This window comes from Ochotona curzoniae, unplaced genomic scaffold (genome assembly GCF_017591425.1).
Source record: "Ochotona curzoniae isolate NIBS_2020 unplaced genomic scaffold, NIBS_Ocur_1.0 contig_908, whole genome shotgun sequence".
In the NCBI taxonomy this organism is placed as follows: Eukaryota; Metazoa; Chordata; class Mammalia; order Lagomorpha; family Ochotonidae; genus Ochotona; species Ochotona curzoniae.
This window is the reverse complement of record NW_024466607.1, coordinates 16,677,578-16,702,500: the sequence shown is the minus strand read 5'-3', so window position 1 is coordinate 16,702,500 and position 24,923 is coordinate 16,677,578. Positions and strand designations below refer to the sequence as shown.

Here is a 24,923-nt window from a genome sequence, read left to right as displayed (position 1 = left end):
AGGGCTTGACCCGGTGGTCTTCTCACGTGGTTGTTTACCCCCATCCCCGCCGCGGTCCCCTCCCTGGGGTGCGGCGTCGATGGCCCAGGGCAGGTGCGCGCCCGTCTTCAGGCCGGCCGGTTCCCACGCTTGGCTCCTGCGCATCCTCGGCCCTCGGGTGCACCTGCTGAGGTCCCTGCATGAGACCCAGCCGGGGCCAGGTGTGGAAATCGCAGTCCACGAACCTTGATGCTACCGTACACATCCAGGTATCGAGCAGGCTGGAAGCGCAGGGTCACAGCGCCAAGAGCTCGCTGTGCCCCCCGTCCTCCTCCAGGCCCTCTTGGGACGGGGTCTCCAGGTGCCCACCTTCATCTTCCCAGGGCAGTTGCTGGAACCGGGGTGAGCCCACTTGAGGAACGCCCAGCCCCTTTCTCCTGCCACTGGCAGGCAGCCACTGGAGCAGGTCCAGCAGGTTCAAAAAGTCTTGGAAGAACCGGCAGCGGGGACCCCCCTCACCGACGATGCGAACAGAGAAAGCCCACGGATGAGGTGGCCAGTGTTCAGGTGCTCCACGGGCCGCAGCGGCAGGTGTCTTCCTGGAGCCACAGCTCGCCTCGACAACCGGGTCTCCCGCGCAACGCATCTGGAGGATGGAGACGCCGGACAAGCATCCTCTGGACAAAGCGCAGGCTGCTGCAGGCCCGGCGGAAACAGCTGCAGACACCAGCGGCTGGGCTGGCCACCAGACCTCAAGCCCGTGCAAGCAGGTGGCCGGGCTAATGGGCATCATCTTTCAGATGTCAGTACCAAACATCCTGGGCAGGATCAGGCACCATGGTGACAACCCTGTTTCATATGCCCACAGTTCTGCCTGTGGCTGGTCCCACGGAAGGCCCTCCCATGGTCCCGAGAGCCATCCGCGGACACTGCAGCCAGGGTCTGGCTTGCTGAGGTGCCCTCAGGCAGCTCAAGGTCTGAGAGCCATAAACGACCGCTGGCCCTAAGCCAGGTCCTGCCCTGGCATTTTTTTTTTTTTGGCACTGCTGAGTACTTGAGGGACAAATGGCAAAATACCGAACACTCTTGGCAAACTAGAAAGCGTAAACCAGTAAGACCCTTACAGGGCAGTACTGCTGTTGAGTATTCACATTAATTCTCCAAGGACAGCTAGAATTTTTTTCTCTTTTAATAAAAAAATCCCAGACACACTTAGAAGTCCTAGAGTAAACCAGCAACAGAAGAGAGTGACCCCTGCGGGGGCCACTGCCGTGAGCCTGGTCGGCCACACTCCAGGCTTCCCATCCGATGTTGTCAGGAGCCCACTTAAAAAATAAATTACAAAAAGGCTATCTTGGGAAGAGACAGCTGAACTGTTACCCGCCCCCCAGGCGCGGAAGGGATCGGGCAGAGGGCAGACTACAAATCAGTCCGTGCATTGGCAGCCTTGGGTGCGTATTTGGGCATCAGTTCGTTGATTTTGCGGATGTAGTCCGACTTCTCCGCACAGCCTTTGCACGTCTCCCCCCAGTCATCCAGGATCTTCTTCAGCTCTTTCACACGGAGCTTCTTGAGGTCCACTGTGCTCAGGTCGATCTGCTTGTCTGCGGAAGGAGGCAAGAGTCGCTGGCTGGGTGGGTGTAGCCACGACCCCACACCCGCAGGTCACAGCATGGCCACCCCCACACGGCCAGTTGCTGGAGTGGGAAGCCAGTTGCAGGACAGAGGCCGCACGCCCCTGAAGGAGGGACATGGCTCTCATGCCGCAGTGCCTCTTACAGTCACCGGAACACGGCAGCCTCAGGCCTGTGACCTGAGGGAGCCACCTCACCAGGCAGCTCCAAGCCCTTCCCCCAAACACTCATGCCACCCCCACGTTAGTCCACCCAAAGCCCAAGCCCCCACAAACTTTCAAGGCACTCGGTCATCTGCCCACCTGCCTGCGGTCATGCCACCCAGCCCGTGTGCACTCCCTTAGCTGCCCGCTGGGTTCGCACTGCCTGTAATGCCCATGCAGGACCCAGCTGCTCCTGTCCCCACCTTACTTACCATACTTGAGCTCACAGATCTGGCTGTCTTTCTTCTTGAGCTTCTCACAGATCTTCTCCACGGGGATGTGGTGGGCTAGTGGCTTTGACACCTCGTTGATGATCTTGGTGGCCGCATCATCGGTGGCCCCGATGTAGTAACACTGCAGCAAGGCAATAAAGGACAACAGCTTCAGCAGGTGCCACTGGCTCTTCAAGAAGCCTCTCTGCGGGCTCTGGCCTGTGCGGGGAGCCATGCCCAGTCCAGGTAAGCCCTGCTCTCTAAGCAGGTGCTGAGTCCCAAAGCTGCCAGGGTCTGAGCCTTTAACAGAAGGGCAAGCCGCAGACTTCCAGGGCAACTATAGCCACAGAAGCCAGGGCCGCTGACCCCACTGAGCCCTGGCCTGCCCCGTGGGCACCCCGAACGCTCCTGGCCTCTGGGGATTCGTGCGAGCTGTCTCTTTCTGTCTGGGATGCCCTTACCTCATTGCAACTGACCACTCCTAAATCTGTACCCACCCCCTTCACCCAACATGCGGGATGTGTTTTCATGACAACCGCACCCACTGTGCTGCTGGCCAATCACTTTTTTCTCCACCCCCTCTCCATCTCCATATTCCCAGTGCCAGTATACAGCAGATGCTTAATAAACACTAACAGGATAGAAAACAACACAACTAAACCCACCACCTGGCAGAGGGAGGTGGTGAGAGCATCTCTGCCCTGCTTCAGCTGACAGCGAGTGAAGGAGGTCCCAGGGTCCTGCCTGAGGGTTCCGGGGGCCTCCAGCTACTCACCAGCCGATTCTCTTTGCCTCTGGCTTCCCGGCAGAACTTGACCAGTTCTTTCTCAATACTGGCTGGTGAGAAAGTGACATCTCTGTCTTTGAGATCCTGGTAAAATCTTCCCAGGTAAGAAATACAAACTGGAAAAGAGGAGAAGACAGGGAGTCCATCTCAGCGCTCAGCAAGCTGTCGCCAGCCCAGCAGGGTTAGCACTTGTCAGCAATTTTTAACAGCTGACACGGAGACGGACCACCCGAGATTTTGCCACCAGTGACTTTCTCAGGTGCGCACAGGTGGACAGAACCCAGCTCCGGGCTGCCGGGGTACGCTGGTCCCCCTCCTGCCCCAGGCCTCACGGTGCACGAGCCTGTCCCTCCCCAACGACCTGCTCCCTCAGGTTTAAGGGCCAAGTGCACATGCGTCCTTGAGGCGGGACTCACTGTGACCCCACAAACGGATACAGCGGAGGCTTCGGAGACGGACGCGACCATGGCCGAAGCACAACCCCGCACCCCGACAGGCCGCCGCGCGACCCCAACAGACGGGGCGCGGTGCCCAGGGCGGCCCTCGCGCCGCTCCCCGGAGGGGCGTCCGGTCAGGGACGACGAAGGACAAAACACGCCGGCCCGATGGGGCTTTCGGGCCAAGTTTTCAGCGCGCCCTCGTCCCAACTTTCTCTCAAGGGGCCGGCGTTCTCCAGGCCGGCGGCAGGCGGATCCCGCCGGGACGTCGCGGGCGGCCTTTGCCGAGTCCAGCGCCGGCCACGGGAGCACGGGCCCTCGCACCTTCGCAGTCGCCCGGCCGCAGCGCTCGGCCGCCCGGCAGCACGCTCAGGGCCAGCGCCACCGCCAGCCCGTGCGTGGCCCACATCCTCCGCCGCCGCCGCCGCCGCCGACCGACTGAACCGCACCCGCGCCGCCGCACCGCCTCCAGGTCCCGGCCGCGCGCCGTAGCTCTCCATTGGCGGGAAGCTCCCCGCGCCCTCCCACACACCACGTTCCCATTGGTCCACGAGCCCCGGAGCCCAGACGGGCGGCTCCACGCTGCCCTTCCCCATTGGCTGGCGGTTCCTTAGCCCTAGACAGTTGTCGGCCGCTGATTGAACCCAGGCCGTCCGCAGGAAGCACGGAGGCTGCGACGGAAGCTGCAGGCGCTGCCATCTTGGGTAGGGGCAATCACTCTGGCGGAAGTCGGTCGCGGGACGCTCAAGCCGGCTTGGGCTTCCTCCCGTCAGATGAACTGTCAAGTCTCCCTGAAAATCCCATCAGATCTCTCCGTCCGGGGCCCCGACTCGCGGCGTGGGTCAGGCGTTCTGAGGTCAGCAGAGACCTTCTAAGCCAGGCTGAGCGCGCGGGCGGCGCAGAGCAAGGCTCGGGAAGCGGTTCCTTTTTTTCCAGTCAGTAGGCGGGAGACCCAACCTTTGGGAATGTCTGCCGAGGCCCAGGTGCCTTAAGAGACCCGCGGAACGGGCAGCTGTCCTGGCTGGGGCTGGCCGGGCTGCCGTCCGGGGCCTCCGAAAGCACCGCTTGGGGATCGCCCCGCAGTTGAGGGAGCAGGTCGGCGGGTTGGCGCGGGGTTTCTCTTGCTTTTGGAAGGGCTCCGCATCCCTCGCCAGCCCCGGAAGCGTGGCTTAGGCGGCGAGCTCGCGGACTCCCGCTGCCCGGGCACGCCCCCAGGCCCCCGGCTGCCGAGGGGGCTCCTCCTGAACGGGGTCCCCCTTGGTCACGTGCAGTTTGGCCCCTACTCCGTGAAGGCAGCACGCTCAGTGCGGCAGGGAAATGTCCGCAGTGCTACCACGGCTTGGAGCCCGGTGACACCTGCGCTTCTCCCATTCAGTGAATTCACTGGATCGGTATCAGGTTTTCATCTTTAATTCACATCACAGCAGTCAAGGGAGGCGAAAGTGGGGAGATCAAGTGGTAGATATTTACATCTAAAATTCACATTACTTGCTGGATTTTAGAACATGCTACCACAATATATACACTAAAATACCTTTTGGGACACTAGTACAAATTTTTTTCCTTTTAAACTTTGCTTTTCTGGTACAGGTAAGATCATTTGTAAATAACCTTTTTCTTAAACATGGATACATAAAAGAAATGGTTAGAAGTTGTCTTGTTTTAAATAAGCACAGAATGCCAGGGGTTAAAAACACATTTATAGGGCTTAATACCAATTGGACATCACACTCTATACATTTTTTGCTCAAATTCCTGTACAAATACACAGCATTCAAATAGGTATTTACAAATAAGCTTCAAAGAATTAGAACCGGTATTTCACAATCTTCTCAAAGGGGTCTTATCTCTGGTCTTATTCCCCCTGGGCATGGCTGGTCGATTCTCCAACTGGAGGAGCTTGGGCTGGGTCCTTTTCATCCAGTTAGGGGAAATGGAGAGTCAGCACAGATCTGCCTCACCTAAAGCGAAGCCAGCAGACCCACACTCCCATCATTGCCTTCAGTGCCACAAAGTGGAGAAGATAGATGACTTCGCTGATAACTGCCTCACCCAGGGATGGAGGTTCCCAAGTGTCTGAAGGTCACAGATTCTTCACCCGAACAGTCCAGCCCAAGGCTCTGACTCTTAACATCTGTTGACCCTTGGCGGTCCCAACCAAAGCTTGCAAGTGAATCTTAGGCTACAGCAGGGGCTGCCATGACAGGCTCATCCTGCCTGGAGGAATCCTGATGGTATTGGGAAGGACGCCCGCAGAGGACACACCACCTGGATCTTTCTTTTCCAGTATGTTGCTTACTGTCCTTTCCGTTGTCTGTTCACAAGAGAAAAACATCCTAAGAGAAGGGTTGAAGGTTAGGGTCCAGGGTCTGGCCACCGAGGTCAGACAGGCCAGCAGAAGTGGAACTGCGGGGAGAGGGGACAACACACCTGTTTGACAAAAAGGCAGCCTGGTGACCATCAAAGTTGTAACCATCACTAATGTGAACTCAGGCAAATGAAAGAAAAAAATGTCCAAAGACAAGTTTTTTTTGTTTTTGTTTTTTTTTTAAAGTAACTTAGAAGCACCCTGGTAAAATACCATTAATAACCCACCCCACCCTATAAAGCATTTCCTGTGAAAACACTGCTGCGCTCTGCCCCACACACTGAGGAAGCTGGAGAAGCTGTCCTCCTGCCGCCCCAAACCCTGAGTGGCAGTCCCCATGGGCCTGGAGTGGAGTGCTGTACTTGGCCACTTGGGAGATGACAGCTCTACCTGCATGGCTCTCTGCTTCCAAAAGGAGAAGCTCCTGCACTGTCTGGCTGAACCTGCTCATGTGTCCTCAGGGCCTGGAAGCCTGGCTGGGCAGCCAACCCCACGGCTCGGAGGTAGTGCTGAAAATCCCTGATTCAGAGCTGAGGGCAGGCATTCAGGCCGCTACGAGGATTTCCAGCCCCTGCCACGCCCATCCTCACTCTTAGACCAGCTAACACAATGGAAGCAGCTCAGCTTCCCAGAGGGAGGTGGTTAGGCTAAGCCCCTCTGGCTCTACTCTTCCACTCAAGCCCCAGAGTGGGAGATCACCCTAGCAGATCCATTTCCCACAGGGTCTTCTGCAGGGCAAGAGGTGTTATCAAGAGTGGAAGGAAGCAAATAGAAATAAAAGTGATGGAGAGAAAATTCCAAGGTGGAGTGGCAGACAGGGCTGGCCTGTGGAAGCCTGGCAGTGTGCCCTGGGTACGCAGCTAGACCAGTCACATTCCTGGGCCAACAGGTTGGCCCAACCAGCTCCTTAGCTGCACACTCCTAGATGGAAGAGTGCGCAGGTAGGCAGGCATTTGTGCAAAACAGCTTGTGGCCCCTTTATCCACCCATGGCATGTAGTCCATGTGGTCCCTGCAATCCCTGAATACAACCATGAACTCTTCTGTCCACATAACAAAGGAAGAGGCTCCTAGTGCAATTTCCATTCTCTGTGCATCTCTACCCTGGAGGAAGGGCCTGAATTCCTGGGCCCTGCAGTGCTGCAAAGCGATTCTGTCTGTGCAATATCTCCACACAGTTCCACATGACCTGGAACTGCAGGAGAAAGAAAGCATCTACTGCATAAAGGAAAGGAAAACCATAGAAATGGGAACGTAAAAAATGAAATAAAAAGAGAAGCCACAAGCCTTCATGCTGCTGCGGCCTCTGCACATGGCAAAACAGGAGTTCACGGCAGTAGAACGGAGACTTGGGGTGGTTCTCTCCTGAGTGCCAAGCCGCTCTGGCTCCCTGGGGGGCGGGGATGGGGGACTTGCTTTTCAGACCTGGAGTGGTCAGGCAAGCTGCTTACTGAAGACGGTGTCCCAGCCGCCTCCCTGTCTCTTATTGTTCCCCTCGGCCATGTTCCCAGGCCATGCGGGCCTGTTCCTCCTTGGTGCTCCCAGGAGGCAGTGAGGCCTTGCGGTGCAGGCCCCGAGGTCTCTCAGCCTCTTCACGCAGTAGCACGCCATCGTCATGCTCCAGGGCTGGCAGGCGGGGGTGGTAGGGTTTGGGCGGCAGCGCAGGTGGGTCCATGGGGTCCTGTGGGATGACACACCCTGGGGCTGAGTGGCTTCGGCATGGCTGGGTCTTGATAGAATCCAGGACAGCAGACTCGGAGAGGCTGTAGTGGACTGGGAGGTAGGGTGGCTCGAGATCTTCATCACCATTCCAGGCCTGGCTCGGCATGGAGTCCATGGTGTCAGTGCGAGGTGGGGCTTCCGAGGAGTGCCCAAAGTTACTCTCACTTAGGGAGGATACGCCACTGCTGGCACTGCCAGAGAGCGTAGAGTTGCTGCCATCCAGGCCCGACTGGGGGCTTGTTGGGGAGGCTGGGATAGGATGGAGGGGGGACTGTGCAAAGGAAAGAGTAGGCATGTTAGGACATCAAGAGGACTTATAATAAATATAAAATGACCCTCATAAACAGCATACTTCTTGTTTGTTCAGCAGCCTTCCCCACCTCTCTGTTCTTCCCCTACCCTCAAGCAAACCAGAATCATCTGCATTTTCTGTGGGCCAGAATATGCCCCTAAGCTGACTACCCAGTAGTGGTGCCCTCTGCACTGGATCCTGAGCTACTGTATCGTGTTCTGACTGCCAGCTGGAGAGGGGACAAAGAACCGTAGTGACCCATGAAGCAGGTAGATATGTTCTGCTGCTAAAATCTATGATAGCTATAGTTTTTTCTGATCAGAAAAATGAAAATCTTAATAGCAGGATTTCCAGTATGCTCCTAGGAGGTTTTCTTAAACATTTTGGGTCCTGAAGCTTCTGGTTTCACTGGGCTCTAGTTCATACTTACTAAGTAATGCTTTAGTTAGCTGTTGGACTACGGTGTGGGCAGAGAGCCCTCAGGTTTCTCAGTGTCTGTAGCCCACACCTGTATGTGCTGGCATGTGCAGGGTCCTCTGGTCTCCCTGCCCTCATCACGTTGGTTGTAGGAGTGGCCCTGGCTAGCCCTCAGCTTCTGCCAGAATGAGTCCCCATGGACAGATGGAGAACAAAGCTCAGGTTCCTCAATAGATTCTGGGTGATTCACAGGAGAGGATCTGACTCATCTTAGTTTAGCACATACCTTGCGCAGGGTCCGGGCAGGCAGGGCTGGAGGAGCATCCCCCAGGGGGTGGTGGAAGGCATCAAAGTGGAGGGAGTAATGACCTGTAAAGGAACAGAAGTAAAGCCTCAGCTGGAGGCCCTGCCCCTAGGCATCACCTACATGCCAGCACCATCTCACTGGGCCAACTGAGTAGGCATGACAAGAGTCCTCTGGGGATCTATCAGCAAGGAGGGTCATAGAACAACTTCTCTGTATTGGTGTTCTGCAAGACACAGGCTGCTGGGGTAACAACAGAAACTCCACACAGGAAATCAGGAAGTCAAGTGCTTCAGAGAACAGTAAGATACCAAGCTGCAGCAGCGGCACCTCTGGCCCATTCCTGGGTGATGGGAAGTTGGCAAGCTGCATCCCAGATAGTCAGCTGTGTTGTCTTCAGCCTCCCCGAGCTAACCTGCAGTACTCAGAAAGCTCACTGACCGACCCAAGGCCCAGCACCTTCCTGAGCTGAAGACAGTTTCCTGAGTCTGGCTAATCTTCTCAGCCTGGGTGGTTATTGCTCTAGCCATTGAGCAGTAAGCGATGAGAAAATATTTGGAGGACCCGCTGGAGGTCTTCTTACCATGCAGCAGGCTTCGGGGAGGCACTGGGGGAGCCAGGATGTGCCCCATATGAGCAGACATGAAGGGCTGGGCCTCTCGGGCTCCGCTATCCAGGCTCCAGCTGCTGGGGGCTGCTGGCACCGCTGAAGGGTGGAAAGAGATGGGGTGAAGGCAGGTTACTTTTCAAGCAACCCTCTGGGAGAAGACCATCCCATGGTCAGTGGCTGTGCCAGCTGTGCTTAAATAGCACACACAGGAATGGCATGAAAGCTCCTGGAACTAAAAATACTGGCCAAGCAAGGCACTGAGGCCCACAGTGGAGTATGGCCAGTGGCTGAAGAGGATGACAAGAATCAGTGAGCTGATGTTTGAAGAGATACAGGATGAGACCAGCTGAGACAAACTGTGCAAGGGGTCCACGTATACAGCCTGGGATTTTCCAGGAGCACAGCGAGCAGAAGAGCACAGTAGAAAAGGCTGACACTGAGAGAACACAGGTGTGTGCACACTATAGGACCTGCCCAAGGTGAAGTCAGGGCTCCAGTGCTGCCCAAGTCCAGTGGGAACAGCATGGAGTGGAAAAGAGAGGAGGCAGAGACTGCATCCTTGCAGAGCTCCCAACATATGGCTAGGGAACGGACAGCAACTGTTCCCCTAATTGGCTCCAAAGAGCTAGAGGTGAACATTCAACCTGGGCTGCATCCCTGGTGCTTCTGGGCATAGCTGCTGGACTTGAGAAGCACAGGAAGTTTCCCTAGGCAAGGGCAGATGTACCTGCTAGAAAACCTATAAAGCCTAACAGTGATAGCCAGGCCCAGCAGAACTCACTGCTTGTGGGGAGAGTGGGGGGGCTGTGGACCCATAATACTTTGGGACATCTGGAGAGGGCCAGTTACTGGCCTCCTGAGTTAGGAATGCAGGAATGCAGAGTGTCGTCCTTTTACACTAAGGAAGGAGTCCAATGCCAGGATACTGCCTGCACCTCCCCTCAAACCCCGCCACAACTGGAGAGAGAGACTTAGCATGGAGAGGGGAAGAGCACAATGGCTGGACCCTGAGGTGTTGCCACTGGGACTTTTCTTGGCTAAACCCTCCAGAAAAACAAACAAACAGAAGAAATATACCCTTTCTTGTGGGAACCAAACAACAGGACAGAAGCGCAGACTACAGGTGCCCAACCACCACAGTGGTAGCTAGCATGAGCCTGAAGTGCTTGGAGTTTGGGTTCCTTCTGGCAGAGCCAGCATGTGGGGGGGAGGGGGGAAATTCCAGGCCCTAATGGGAGCTGGAACTGAAGAAGTTGGAGTCTGGTCTTTGGGGAGGAGCTGGGCCCCATGGGTGAGGTGCTGATGAACTCTTCCTATTCATTGGTGAAATTCCCACTAGCTACATAGCCTTAGTTCTAGGGAGGAGTGCCCAGGCCCATGCTACAGCTGACAGCTGGCAGTAGGGAGATAGTAACTGGACAGTGAGCAGGCACTTGGCTGTACTGCAGTGAGGAAGGAATTCTGACCCTCATGGGCTGATTCCACTGGATGGCCTCCTCTCAGAGCGTGAGAACAGGTGCAACTTCACCCAGTCCCTAAGATGCTGTGTGACTTTCTGGTCCTTGGCACTGAACCTTGCCCCCATCTCCCACCCCCTTCAGAAAGAAAGCACCTTCTCTAAAAGAAGCCATCAACTCTAAGGGTAAACAGAAGCTTAGGGAAAGTGTGTGGCCAGTTCTCCCTGGAACCTAACAGTCCAAGGTCTCAGATGCACACGTGGTACCTGCAATTGTGATGATACCAATGTTAACCTACAAGGGCCTTTAGGAACTTAGAGCAGGAAGGCTATGGGAAAAGAAAGATGGTAAGGCTGCCATGGTTGACAAAAGTGTGCCCACCGAAGCTGCTCCACCAGAGCCAGAAGCCATGAAGCTGGCTTTGAGCTTGATGTCTAAGCAATGTGGTCAGCAGGCCCCTACCATGCAGTACAGCTGCCCTGCAGCTAGTGGAAGGGCTGAGATGGAATGACTTGCCCCAGGAGAAGATGGGCAGTCTTCATGTTCTGTCTTCTCTCTTGTTACCAACTGACCAAACAAGAAGTGAAAGTGGAATCCTACCTACAAGTGAAAGTGGAGTCCTCAGGAGATTCCTGGGCCCTGGCTGCCTAGAGCATGTGACAAGTATGTGAAGCTCCTGCCCTGGGGGATCCGAGAAGAACCTTAGGAAGTTATCACTTTGGCCTGTGTATTGCCACTGGGCAAATGTTTAGTTTGCTGCCCAGGAAAGGCTGGCCTTGTGGAGTGGATAATGCTGGCTTTGGCCTCAGCTTCAGTTGATACGACTCTTCTTCCTTCCCATGCTGAAAGGTAGGCATGTCCAACTTGTTGCTGCTGCCTGGCTTGAGGCCTGAAGCACTCCTTTGTTGGGCCTCCTGTGAAGCATCCTGGTCTGGCCACCAATACCTTGTTCAACTCTGAGCCTGTCCTCACTTTTGACTAGTTTTGAGATTGGTCTGCACCGTAGGGGAAGAAAAGTCAGGTGCACTCTAACATTCAAAGCTAAAAGGATGCTTTGTTTGAGGCAAAGGGTCAAAACCTCCAAGGAACCCGATATTTTCAGTTCCATGAGGCTTTGAAACTAGGAAGGCATCTTCAGCGAGAATCTCCAGGCCCCATGTTGGCTGAGTACTTTGAGGCCAGTGCCAGTCAGGCACAAATGTCATGAACCCTCTGGTCTCTTTGAAGTTTATTTCTCATGATGAGCAAAGGAGGAACAATGTCAGTGGGGACAGCAGACAGCATTTGGTGTGCAGGTACAGGAACATGATGACAGCATTGGAGGGACATGGTCTGGTGGGATAGGGAACATCCAGGCTGTGCTGGTAGGAACTGAATGTGCCCTAAATGTCAGCATATGGAGGAGAACATAGAGGGTGAGGTGCTGATTTGGGGCCATGTTCTGAGTGGCAGGAGGGCACAGCCCTGTCCCCATTCGATATTACTTTCAGGTCTGTGTGTCTGGAGCTTCAGGTCAGGGTCACAAGGGTCTGAGGCCAATTCTCCCATCACCTTACAGGAGCATGACATGGTAAGCAGTCTTTGGCTTAAGGAGGACTGTTGAGTCTCATGGTATGACTAATGGCATCATTCAATGTGGAAAAAACTCACAGCAGGAGGACTGTGGCCCTTTGGGAGGTACCCAAAGGTTCACAAAGAGAAGCTGGTATTTGGGATATCCATGTTGCTGTGGTACATACTTCCCATTCCTCTTGAGGATTATTTGGCCACAGGTCTATTCTAAGTTTTAAGAAGAGGTCCTTGAGGACTCAAGATGAGAGGAACCAAGGGGGACCACAGGACCTGTTGGATCCTGGGATAGTTGGGAAGAGCTAAAGGGAATGGTTGCCTGGTTTGCACATAGCAGCCTGAGTTTCCATAAAGTTGGGTTCAAGGCAGGTGGCAGTGGTACCCCTTTGAGTATCAGTGCCCTGGAAAGGGAGAGACAGTGAAAAACTAACAGGACCCAAATCTTAGCACCGGGTCAGATGTAGGTTAGACAGAAAGCACAGGAATTGGTCAGGATGCAGGACGAACAAACAGACCTGAGTGCTGGTGTGTGGCTCAGTCCTGGCCAGCTGTGCTCAGGAATGAGAGTCAGACATACAGGACAGGATAAATGTGGGGAGGTCATTTGGAGAGGGGTTACCATACCTTTTTCGGCCACAGACAGATTAGGATCACTGCAGGGTTTGCAGGCTCCAACCACTTGCTGGAACAGAGCCCGCTGGAAATTTGGTGGCTGAAGGAAGGAGAAAATCATCAGAATGTAGAAACCACCTATTACATTTTGGGAGGCAGTGCTGTGGGCCATAGATCCAGGACATATCAAGATCAGAGGGGATTTCAAAGCAGTATTTCCAAGGACAACCACCTGAGGTGTCTAGTTCTGAGTGCTTCCATGTATACCTCCAGTAGCTGCTGGGACCCAGGCTGTCTTGTACAGGGCCCAAGAAAAAGGTCAAAGGTATGTGATAGTATCTTAACTGTCCACATTGTTCTGGCTAGAGAGACCCACTGACAGAAAGGATTTAGAGAGGGGTGGGTTTCTGGTGCAGCAGTTAGGATGCTAGCATTCCAACTGAGTTTAGGCTCTGTTTTAGATCCTAGCTCCCTGCTAATGTGTGCCCTGGAGGTAGCAGGTGATGGCTCAAATATTTAGGATCCTGCTACACATGGGAGAGGACCAGATTGAGTTCTGGGCTCCTGGATCCAGTCTGGCCAAGTCCCAGACATGCAGGCACTTTAGGAGTGAACAAGATGATAGGGTCTCTCTCTGCCTTTCAAATAACAGTGAATAAATAAATAAGAATGAATAAAAGAATGAAGACTTTAGAGACCTTCCCCTATGAGCACAGACAGCAGCATTAACCTCCTAGAGAGGCGCAGCACAGGCCTGTGGGAGAAGTGAGGACAGAGGAAGGGCAGTATCCAAGCCTGGTCACAGACAACCTGTTTTGATAAGATGAGATGTGCTCTCTCTGGGACCAGATACTGACCACCTGAATGTGACTTATGGGCTCTGATAGGAGGACAGGAACAGACTGTGCAGGGCAGGGGTTAATTCCTGCAGTCTCTTAGTCCAGGTGCCCAGGCTGGGTATTTGGATTGTTGTTCAAACAGTGTGGGGAGAACTGCAACACAGGGCCTTGGGTGGATGGGTGGATGGATGGATAAATGATGCAGAGCTTTCCCCACTGATGTCCTTCACACACATTAGGAAGGATTTCCTCCAGACCCATGTTCACCACTATCTTCTTGGGACAGGCTGCAAAGACCATTTCCTTTGCCAGACTGTTTACTGAAGAGGCATCCAGGAAGCTGGTTAGAATAAGTCACATGCGCAATGGTGGTTCTAACCCTGCTGCCATTCTACCTACACTTTCTCTCTGCCACAACTGCTGGTCAGCCAATTCACCGTGCTCCTCATCCAACCTAGCAGCCTTCTGGGAGATCTTAGGGGAGAGTCAAGGAGGCTTGCAGAACAATGTAGGAGGCCCAGCAAATGAAATGAGGGCAGCCCAGGCCAACACAATTGTCTACTACCTGTCCATTCTCCAGGATAGCTGCTGGGTACATGGCACTGCTGGGGCGGTCCCGGTGTGTGGGCAACAGCAACATCATTTCCCGGGCGTGGCGGTACTTATCTGGCAGAGAGGGAGAGCCTGTAACCAAGTGAGAACAATCACGCACAGATGACAAGCCACAGATGGAAGGCCCAGCGTCTGGGGAACCAGGGTACATGGCCCTTGCATTTGGGATGAGGATGAGCTCAACAAGCACACGGGGAATGAAGCAGAGCCTAGTGGTTCAATGATGGAGGTGGGGATACAAATATGGTATCCAGTCGAGGCAGACACTGCAGGCTGGGGTGACGTGGACCCATTGACAGAGCTCCCCACCATGCTCGGAGGCAGAGTTGAGGACTAGAGCAGAGGGGTGAGAGGCCCCCACATCCAGTGCTCCCAGGGAATGGGTGTGATCTGGATGCTGGGCTCCCTCAGGGATTACAGGCATGGGCACAGCCCAGCTTGCAATGGAGCCATCACATTGAGACAGAGACAAGGCAAGTAACATGGCTACACAGACTTTTTTCTCGACATACTGTATCTCTGCACACTTACCTTCTCCCAACACCAGTGGCCCTGTTCTCAGCTTGCCCCTGACCACCTTTATCCAGAGGTTTCTTCTTCCCAGTTCTAGACCCCCAGCACTGGCCTTTGCCTTGCTGCCAGTTCTATGGCAGCCTGAGGGCCAGGCCGGCTGGGGCCCAGGGTCCTGCACACAGGATACCGGGACCACTCTGAAACTTGCCCTTTCAGTGAAGTTGGGGGGTCACAGCACTAATTTGGAAGTTGTGGGGCGTTTTAACCCAACCCAGATTCTTAAGTTGACTTGGTCCGTTTTCTTCTGAGTGGAGGATGTGATGGAGCCAGTCCACACCAAATGAGCTGTGACCCAGTCCTTGTGGATTTGTGACACAACTACAGGTCCATAAATTTGTAAGCCCTTGGTTTTAGAGAATACCTTCCACACAGACACACACACACACAGACAAAACACACACACACACACATACACACATAATTAGACTAACTGGCTGGCTTTCTTAGGGGATGGAGGACTTAGAAAATCTTCTGAATATAAGCCACTCCTTGTGCCAGACTCCAGCATATCCATGAGAAACCACTGGGGGCGCCATACCCCATCAGTGGAGGTTACCAGGACCCCAGTGCCTCTGGCTGGCTCAAGTGGTTAAAATCTCTTTGGTGGGCTCCCACTAAAGCTGGAGGGTTGAGACCACTCCTGGGCTCCAGCTGGGGGGGTGAATCTGTATTCCTGAAAGCCAGGGTTCTCTGGTGCTTTCTTTTGAGATGGCAGAACCAGCAATGGTAGGACTCAGAATATGGTCTTCTTTAGCCAGCTTGCCCCAGGCAGAAGTCCTTGAGAGAAATTTCTCTTGTATTCACTTTGGTCCAAGAAGTTGAAGCTTATATAGTTGCAAAATTCAGTATAATAAATTCTGGTTACATCACATAACTTCTTCCAGTTATTACTCATGTGACTTCCTCTATTACTGGGCTGAGCAATCCTGTTTGCTTAGTCTCAGGGATGGCTTTCAAACCTAGTCTTCAAAATCTCACTCATTGATAAAGGAATGAGCAAAGCATGACTTTAACAATCTGCATCTGGACTTTTTTTTCTAACTTGGCAATTTTACTGAATCCTATATTCAACCTCTCTCTGTCTGTCTCTCTTTCAAAGATTATTTTTTTATTAGAAAAGTAGATTCACAGAAAGGATAGACATATCTACCGTCTGCTGGTTTACTCCCCAAGTGGCCACAATGGCTGGAGTTGTGCTGATCTGAAGCCAAGATCAAGGAGCTTTTTCCAGGTTTCCCACGTGGGTTCAGGGTCCAAAGGCATTGGGCCATCCTTGACTGCCTTCCCAGGCCACAAGCAAGGAGCTGGATGGGAAGTGGAGCAGCCAGGACAGGAGCCAGTGCCCATACAGGATCCCAGAGCATGCAAGGCAAGGATTTAACAACTGAGCCATCGTGCCAGGCCCCTATATTCTTTTTAGAATTTGTACTCTTAGGAAACTTCATGAAGATAGGTATGTAAAGAAAAACAAGAACAAAAACAAAACAAAGAAACCAACCAGCTGTAACCTATTGATTTGTATGGTGCCTTCCTAGCAAGAAACTTAGAATTCCTTGAGGGTCATAGTTCTGGTCAGGCTGCTCAATAGTGAGCATGCACAGACACACAAAGTCTTTATATTGAGCCAATTACCTCACAATTTTACAGTAAATGCTCAGTCCACCCCAGGTGTCTTGTTAGATCCTGGTACACTGCTGTGTACAGACTGTCCCTGTTCCCTCACCTCACAGAGCTCTCAGGCTGGTTCACAAGGCCAAGCCCACATCTGTGTTCTTTTATCCTGATCCCATCCTGAGAGGAGAGTAACCTTCAGGTCCCAGACAGGGCCCAGGAACTCCATGAAGGATTTAGATTCATGTCATAGGCACCTCTGGTACTATAACAAGGGGCGCTCTGTGGTGACATTGATGTTTTCAGCTCTACTGCCTCAGCCTCACTTCTCTTCCATTATCCTTTGCATTCCCACTCCCCCACCCCTGCCGGTGGCCCCATTGTAGGAACAGTGACAACTGATTTTCTTGAAAACATTTAAATGTATGTGACTAAGGGCTGTTATATCCACAGGTTTGAGTTGTAGTCATCTGGTAAACCACAGGGAGACTCATTTTTGGCATGACTGAGTTATTTAAGGAAGAGTTTGGCGCTGTGGTGTAGTTAGGTCTTCATCTGCAGCCCATACAGGCTCCGGTTTGAATTCTAGCTGCTCCATTTCCAATCCAGCTCCTTGTTTTAATGTTTTAAAGCAGTGGAGATAACGCAAATGCTTGGGCTCCTGGGCCCACATGGAGACCCAGAACCTGGCTTCCAGTTTTGGACTGGTCCAACTCTGGCCACTGCAGCTATTTGGGGAGAGAACCAGCAAATAGAAGATCTCTCCCTTTTTTTCTATAGTTCTGCCTTTCAAATAAAAAAGCCTTAAAACAAAAACCCTCTGGTCTCCTAGCCCCGATCATTCTTGTGACCGCCAGGGGGAGCTGCTGACTTACAAGTATTTAAACTGCTCTGCAGGTCATTCAACATAGAGGTTTCCCAAGAAGAGGAACCACAGCAGACAGCCAGTGGTTGTCTCATACTCCTCTTGGGTGCAGGGGAAGTAACTCTAAAGACTCCCACTTCATACTGTCCATGAAAGCTTTCCCTCACTGGTAACACCAAACATAAGCCCTGCTGACTGGACTGCTCTCTCCCGTCTCTGCCCAGACTACATTTACCATGTGTGTTGGAAATCATGTCTTCCTCTACAATGCCACATCACACATGGTTTCCTATCTTTCTTCACAGACCTAACACCACACCCAATAGATACCAGGACTGTGACTTTCTCCAGATGGGCCCACACGTGGACTGTATGAATGTGGTGGTCTAGAAGCAACTTTCTCTCATCTTTTCTTCTGCCCTTGTCATCATTCCCTACTTTGGGCCCAGTTATTTAGTCATTTTGTCTAGTTTTGCACTTATTGTCCAGAAAGGAAATTGGTTTTTCTCAATAGTCTGTAGTCTTGCCATCCTGGATTATCTCCCAAAATGATGATTATTAAAGGCTTCCCTCCCTAAACACAATGTCACTCCTTATAACATGAAGTGCAGTCTCACGCCACTCTCTGGCATCTACATTGGACCTGATGTTTCAACCATTTAACAGATATGGTAAAGGGAACTTGCTGGGATATCCAAGGTAGGGTAATAAAGCATCTTGCAGCTTCTGCCGGAGCCTCTTGGGATGCTTGCTCTGAGGAAACTCAGCCACCACCATGCTGTAAGAAGCCTAAGCCACATGGAAAGATCACATACAGAGGTTCAAGTGGACAGCCCCAGATGACAGGCACCATCCACTGCCAACCACGCGAGTCAGCCATCTCAGACACCCAGTCAAGTGGAACCTTGAGATGATTTCAGTCCTAAAGTGAGTCCTAGTAATCCACAAAATGCTGAGAGATGATTTAAGACACTAAGTTTTGGATGTGGTTTATTGTGTAGCAACATATAACCAAGCCATGTAAAATAAAGAGGGTGTTTCCAAACAAGGAGAAAAGAATTTCTCCATTCAACTCTGATGTAGTGTTCCCTGAGACCCACGCAGCTTCCTCACTGAGGGCTCAGGAAAAGCTCGATGAGTGAATAAACGAGTAAACAGCTGGGAGGACACAGGTGTAACAGCCAGTCTGTGAGGTCACTGACAGCAGGACCTGCTGCTTGTTCTTCCCCTTTGCTCTCCAGGGCAATGAACACCAGGCACAGCCTGTAGGAAGTGTGTGAACAATGCCAGAATGGAACAGAGTTAAAATGTCCATCCTTTGTAGCCTTCTGTCTTTATCATCAATCATGTTTCAGAGATATGCCTTGAGCAAGAATACTCAGTGTTAGATTTATCTAACGTTAGATAAAAGGCTATATACAGCTAAGCATATCCTACAGACACCTCAGGTCAGGGGAAAACCCAAGTAGATTGAATAATAAGGTCTGTTTCTGCAGCTCAAACCAGGAGCATTTACCTGAAGACACTGTTTCATGCCGACCATCACTACAGCATTCTCGGCTAACTTCTCAGACTATCCTTCCTTTTCCTTCCAAAGCCATGATCAGGATGCCTTCACTGGAATACAAGTCAGCGCTCCTTCTCTGTGTCCAAAGCCTTCACATGTTGACAGTTCTTCAGTATGTACTGAATGTGTTGGTTCTTTTGTCTTATTTAACACTGGAACCGTTTGCTTCTAAACGTTGGCTCCTATTTTCTGAATCCCACATTCCAGGTTAAGAAGGAACATGGCTGGCAGAATGGATACCAGACTGAGGAACGGTAAGTGCAATGACCAAATTCTGTTTGCTCATGGACTGGCTAGGTGTATTGAAGCTCCTCTCCTGTTTCCCCCAAGAAATGAGGGTTGGTCTGGATACTAAGGTGAAGGTCTAGACTTCCCTGTTGTAACCTTATCCCTCTTGCCTCCATTCTTAGTCAAACCATTTCCCTTCTGGCCACAGCACCTTTCCACCATGCCACAAGGCTCCTATTCTCTCCATCACTGTTATTACAGGCCTCATAAGTTTGTGTACTTTAGAGCAATTATTTCCTTACTGGCTTTTCAGGTCATAGGTTTATGCTATTTTTCTTTGTCTTTGTAGTAATGGGAAAAAAGAGATCTGTTCCTTCTGCAGTCTTGAGGCAACAACCAGACCAGCAAAAAGGCTTGGTCCACTGTTCCTGTCCTGTGCAGCTATCCCTGGGAATCATCAAGCTTATTCACCACAGCCAGTTTCCATTCCACTGAGAATGCTTCCATCTGACACAACAGAAGCAACCCTCATTATGTGGACTAGGATCAGAATAGGACAAACATGCTAGCTTTCAGAAAACAATATTTTTATTCAATCGAATGAGAAATCAAGCAGTAATTGGCAAAATAAATAGGCTTTTACAGAGCTATCACTCCTGATTGTGTCTTTCCCAACCGAATAAAAGGGTTTTGGTATGACTCTTTTAGAACATCACAATGCAGGGTTCAGTTTAGCCTTCAAATTTTCTTCCCTTATTTTGTCATGATGCTCGATTTCTCAAGACAATAAACTCATTTTTGCCTTCCCTTTGATCTTTCTTCTGGCAAACATTTCAATGGGAAAGAAATGAGCTTTTTTCTAGGCTGTGTTTTTCTTACTGAGGTAGAGATGCAATGGCTGGCAGCAAAGTAGCAGCCGATGCTCAGAACAAGATCTAAAGCCAGAGAGGGAGAGGGGGAGAAAGGGAGCGGAGAGAGAGAGAGAGAGAGAGAGAGAGAGAGAGAGAGAGAGAGAGAGAGAGAGAGAGATAGAGATAGAGATGAAGGGAGAAAGGTCCAGAGGTAGGAACTCTGAAGTCTTTAGTGCTGAAAGCACAGATGCACATTCTCTAAGTCACAGGGCTGCTCTCAAAGACAAAGTCACAGACAAGAGGAGGACTAGTAGGGTTCGTGAAGCCCTCGCCTCTCCCTTCTGCAAGCAGCACCCTGCCATCCTTACCTCGGGCACTGGAAGGGGCAGAGGTAATCATCTGGGACGGTGCTGAGTGAGTGGAACTCAAGCTGGAGGAAGAAGGGCTTGCCTGGGACGAGGACAGAACAGAGACGTTGGTGATTGAGCCCTGGTACCTGGGGTTGGGATACGCGAGCTGCAAAAGGAGAAAAATCAGCAGGATAGAGTTCTGAATTGCCAGGCCTACAAGGGCTCAACCAGAGTTGCCTTAATGCTCTGAGGTGCCCCTGTCCCAGCACCTGACACTGTACCTTGGCACCTGACAGAGGCCATGCTGATGGTCAACATCAGGGGCCACCTATGCCATCTAGCTAGAGCATGACTGTTGGGTTGGTCCTAATATGGTACCCATGGAGGAAGCAGGATTTAGCCCTCAAGGAGCACAATTTAATAGAGGATCTTTCCTATGGGCTCTCTCTGAGTCAGCAGGATGGTATCTGGATTTTCTTTGCGGGAAACAGTCTAAGAACTGACTTGGGATGGTGTGTGGAAGGAAGTTTTGCTGGCTATGATGAGGGGTGTTCTGAATTCAGATCTCAAACAGACCCTCCTTGTCTCCCAACAGAACATTGATTCTTCTAGGTAGGGTGCCCAGGCCATTCTCCTTGGACATCTCTGATACCTGCATGTGGTGGTACAGGTCCTCAGGTGCCTCGCCCATGGAGTTGTCGCCCATCATCGCCACATTTCCTGCTTCACTAGACGCATGTGAGGAGAGAGAGGATGATGAATGGCGGCCTGTGCCCATCAAGTTCATGGGGCTGTGAGCGAGAATGGGAAATAGGGAGTAGTCAGACCCATGGTTGACAAGCCATGCTGGGAGGCAGAGGGACAGAAGAGGGAGCCTGTATAGTGGTCATCTCAGCCTCAGTCACCACTGGGGAAGTTTCACTGCCAGAGTTCATAGATATTTGAGCTCTGTGGCATTCCTGAGCCCCACTGTGCTGCTCACACAGCCCTCTCTGGTCTTTGAGGAGTTACAGTGGACTAGCATAGCCTTCACCTAGAATTATGTGCTTTACGGCTACTCAATACAATATTAACAATTTATCAGGAGAAATGAAAGGGGGAGAAATGAGCCAGTGCCTCCTGCTGCCTGATCCTATGATGGGATCTGTTCCTAGAAGCGGTATCTCCTGGAAGGAAAACACTACTAAAATAGCTGGCTGTGAGCTACCGTGGACAGCCTTCCTTATCTGTGGCCATGGGTTTACTAACAGCTCTCCTCTAATAACATCAGAATGACTCCCTTGCATCTCTTCCTTCTCATGTACTAAGTTTCCATTCAGTGTTGAGCTGTTACTCACCCTGGGAAAGGAACCTACACAAGGTGCTCATTTCACTAGCCTCTTTCAAACTGATCTTACTGCCCTAGAGGCCTGGAGTTTCCTCAGTTGAGCCCAGACAAGCTAGGACTTCTGAGTTCAGTCTGGTCACATCATGAATGGCCACACCACCAGGCTGTTCTTTTCCTTAAAACCAATTGGTAATTTCTCCTTGGGATCAAGTTCAAAGGTCTGTACAAACAAGGCCCATTCAGAGCTGGCCCTGGCTCCCTTTTATGCCCTAGAATCTTGTATTCCAGCCATTGGTTTTTCTGGCAGCACTGACCCGGCTAGCTTGTTCACCCTTTGAGGCTTCTGCACATTCATTCATTTTGCCTAGATCTCACCTCATCAACAACCTAATCCCAATTCTTTTCTCCTAGCAGTCTTTTATATCTTTAACACTTTACATCAAGACCTCTTCTTCCAAGTTCTTTCAACAGCAGGGCTATGCCTCTGTCAGCCAGGACAGTGACTGACTGGAAGCAATGTGAGTCCTGTGGCAGGAGCTGTGTGTGTGGCACTTGGGTTTGAGGGAGTGTGAGGGAATGACACAAGCACCTTCTGGAACTCCCTTCTTCAGGCCCCTCACACTCTGACTTACCTCCTTGGAGAGAACCCTCTCCTGCCCCTAAGGCCATACCTGTGCCGGTGGGTCATCTTGATGTTCTCGGGGCTCATGGGGCTATGGGATGCCAGAACATTTCCCCGTGGAGTGCTGGTGCCTGAACATGCAGGGCTTAGCTTATCCAAGCCTGGAAATTCCTGTTGAGAAATGAAGGCCTGTTCACACAGAGTAAAGAATAGGTAAGTAATTAAGGGGTAGGAGGGAGGAGCTGGCTGAGCCAGAACTGTCAATTTCTGTGCACAATGACCGTTTCAGCACTAAGAGACTCTCCTAACTGCACTGGAATTCAGACTAGAAGCCATGACATGCTGGGCTGAGAAAAGCACATCTGGACTACATTGATGCTGATCCGATTCCCGACATAATGTTAACAGGCTTTGCCATTACAGAGTAAGCACAAGATCTGTAAAGGAAGACAGGAAGAGTTGAATGGCAGTCAGTCAGTGGGTAGTACATCTCATGTAAGGATTGGGGTTGGGCCAATCCCTTGGATTGTGAAATGGCCAGGCTCTTAAGAGACTTGGACTATGCTGTCTATGGCAGTCTATGGGGAGCCAGGGCACAAAGCAGAATAGTTAGATTTTAACATAATTAAGTTCTTATTAAGTAAGTTGACTTCTTGGCAGAAATTTCTCATTTCAAACCCTCCTGGATTTCACCATTTTGTTTGTGTCCCTGTTTGCAGCACTGAGGAAATAAAACACAGCTCTGCAAAGTTTCCTCAAGCCCTTCGTCATCTGTGCAGCCAGGAGCTCCAACTCCACAAGGATATTTCTGAGGTCTGCCTGAAGCAGTGGCAGATTTTTCAACCTCTTTTCCCAAAGCACACAGAGGGCTGCAATATGTTTCTGCAGTCTAAGAGGACACCTTCATGTGCACAGCAGAGACCTTAATGCTCATAGGTATGTATTTTTGTGGTTTTTGCTGAAGTGACCTGATTATTGGCATGGTGGACAACCTGCTCTGTGGCCTGACTCTTGCTTGCCTGGGCTACCTCCTTGTGATAGTGAAGTCTTCATGCAGCAGAGGGCAGAGAAGCAGAAATCTTAAACACATGGCAGGGGACACTCTTCCTTTCGAGAGTGAATGAGAAGATCATGCACATCGCTCCCGCCTTCCTCCCCTCTGTGGTGGGGATAACTCTGCCCTTCTACTTTCCTTTGGTTTATGGTACAGGTTTAGAAGAAATGACAGCTGGTTCTGCAGGAGGAGCAGAACTGGATCAGCTTACATGGTAGAGGCTGGCCCGCATCATCTGGAACTGATCAATCAGCTTCTTATGCAAAGGCCGCATTTCTGGGTGCACGAACTTCTCATGAACTGCTAGTCCAACTCCAAGGACATGGACCTGTAAGGGTGACAAACGAGGCTGCTCTACCAATCAGGAAGGAGTCTCTGAGGATTACCTACAGGCTGCAGCGCATGGCCTTTCCCACAGGCCACTGGCCTCCAAGTCCTGCAAGCCATACCTGCTCCTGCATGAGCTCCTTGAGCTGGGTGATTTTCTCAGCATCTGCTGGGTGCTTGATGATGTAATCTTTATCAAAGAAGGCCTGTGAAAGGAACCAGTAAATCAGGAAGACTTCTCAGGACTACCACTTAGATGGACCAATCAGGAGGCTTGAGTACAAAGGTGCCACTAAAAGGCAGCCAGGTCGCCTCTATAGGCATATATACAAGCACCTCTAGGCTAGCCCATTTGAACACCTGGCCATCAGAGATGTTGTTTTTAGTGTCTGAGAAGGATTGAAGGTAGTCACGTCCCACAGAACCTAGATAGCCTGGGAAGGATGAGCAGGATTAGTGTCCTGGGACCAAAGCCTAGCTTTTTAGCCAACTTACAACTCATTTTTCATAAAGGGGTGGGCTTTAGGACTCCTCTAGGAGGCCATTTAACACCCTTTCAGAATCAGACAGATTACACATTTATCAGGGTTCACAGAATAAAAATGAAGAAAAGGCTTCACCAAGGAGCTGTGCCACAGAAACAGCAGAGAGCTGTGGACCTCACTCTGGGGCCATGCCAAGTTAGCTTAGTTAGGAGAGGGCTGGTTGGGAAGGCTGTCCAAGGAGTCTTAAATCTTAACAAGAGAAGCCTGCACACCATCTTCCCAGCCAGGCTGCCTGCATGCATTTGGGCCCCAACTCACCTCCTGATAGCGTGCAATGCCTCCATTGACAGCTGCATCTATGACGCCATTCAGGCACATGCTGAGCAGGTTGATGTTGCCATGTACTTGCTTGTGCTGATACTGGCTGATCAGGGCCCGCAGCTCCTGATTCTTATTCTCAACCACTTGGATGGCATTCTCCAGAGGGCTCACCTCCACCTGGAGCACATAGAACAATGTCACCCAGGACTCATCATGTTCCTGAGAGCAAGGATCTAAGATCTCTGATGCTGAATCCTGTTCCTTGCTCCTAGGGATTTGAGATTTGTTGGCCCTGTATAGCTTTCTTTTCTAATTCATGGGTACTTGAAATTATAGTAAATAACAAAAATCATCAGTTCTGCAATCAGCTCTGGCTTCCTTAATCTCAAGAGAATGGTATTCTTATTTGTAGAATGGGATGTTAAAAACAGTTGCTGTCTAGGGATGTTGTGTGCTTTGGCTAAGAGAAGCACGTAGGGCAGCACAGGATGGACCTAGGCCAGGCAAGTGGCTGAAGTGGTCTTTGCCCTCTGTGAAAGTTCCCTGAAGCTAAGGCTGAAGGAGCAGTGTGACACTCTCCCCATTTGAGTCTTATCTCACCAGTTCCCGCCTTTCCACTTCAAACCATCGAGAGATGCCAGGCAAGCTGTGGGTCAGGGTCAGTGTGGTACGTTCGATCCACAGGCTCT

The 24,923-nt window shown here is 51.4% G+C and overlaps 2 protein-coding genes across 2 annotated transcripts in view; both read right to left on the bottom strand.

Annotated features, from left to right (window-relative positions):
- Window positions 1-1,150: 1,150 nt before the first annotated feature.
- Window positions 1,151-3,695, bottom strand: MANF (mesencephalic astrocyte derived neurotrophic factor). Its single transcript, XM_040994547.1, has 4 exons — window positions 3,577-3,695; window positions 2,804-2,931; window positions 2,029-2,170; window positions 1,151-1,583 (listed from the first exon to the last, which is right to left on the bottom strand). The coding sequence occupies exons 1-4, from the start codon at window positions 3,659-3,661 to the stop codon at window positions 1,399-1,401; spliced, it is 540 nt and encodes a 179-aa protein (XP_040850481.1). The 5' UTR covers window positions 3,662-3,695; the 3' UTR covers window positions 1,151-1,398.
- A 1,897-nt stretch (window positions 3,696-5,592) lies between these two features.
- The window catches only part of DOCK3 (dedicator of cytokinesis 3), a 251,319-nt gene continuing 231,988 nt past the window's right edge, over window positions 5,593-24,923 (bottom strand). The window contains exons 43-53 of the mRNA XM_040994546.1: window positions 24,835-24,921; window positions 24,232-24,411; window positions 23,551-23,634; window positions 23,313-23,429; window positions 22,097-22,218; window positions 20,751-20,889; window positions 20,117-20,264; window positions 14,007-14,125; window positions 12,615-12,702; window positions 8,337-8,419; window positions 5,593-7,612 (exon numbers count right to left, since the gene is read on the bottom strand). Coding sequence (XP_040850480.1) covers window positions 7,103-7,612; window positions 8,337-8,419; window positions 12,615-12,702; window positions 14,007-14,125; window positions 20,117-20,264; window positions 20,751-20,889; window positions 22,097-22,218; window positions 23,313-23,429; window positions 23,551-23,634; window positions 24,232-24,411; window positions 24,835-24,921 — 1,677 coding nt within the window. The 3' untranslated portion in view covers window positions 5,593-7,102. The remainder of the gene's footprint in view (window positions 7,613-8,336; window positions 8,420-12,614; window positions 12,703-14,006; window positions 14,126-20,116; window positions 20,265-20,750; window positions 20,890-22,096; window positions 22,219-23,312; window positions 23,430-23,550; window positions 23,635-24,231; window positions 24,412-24,834; window positions 24,922-24,923) is intronic.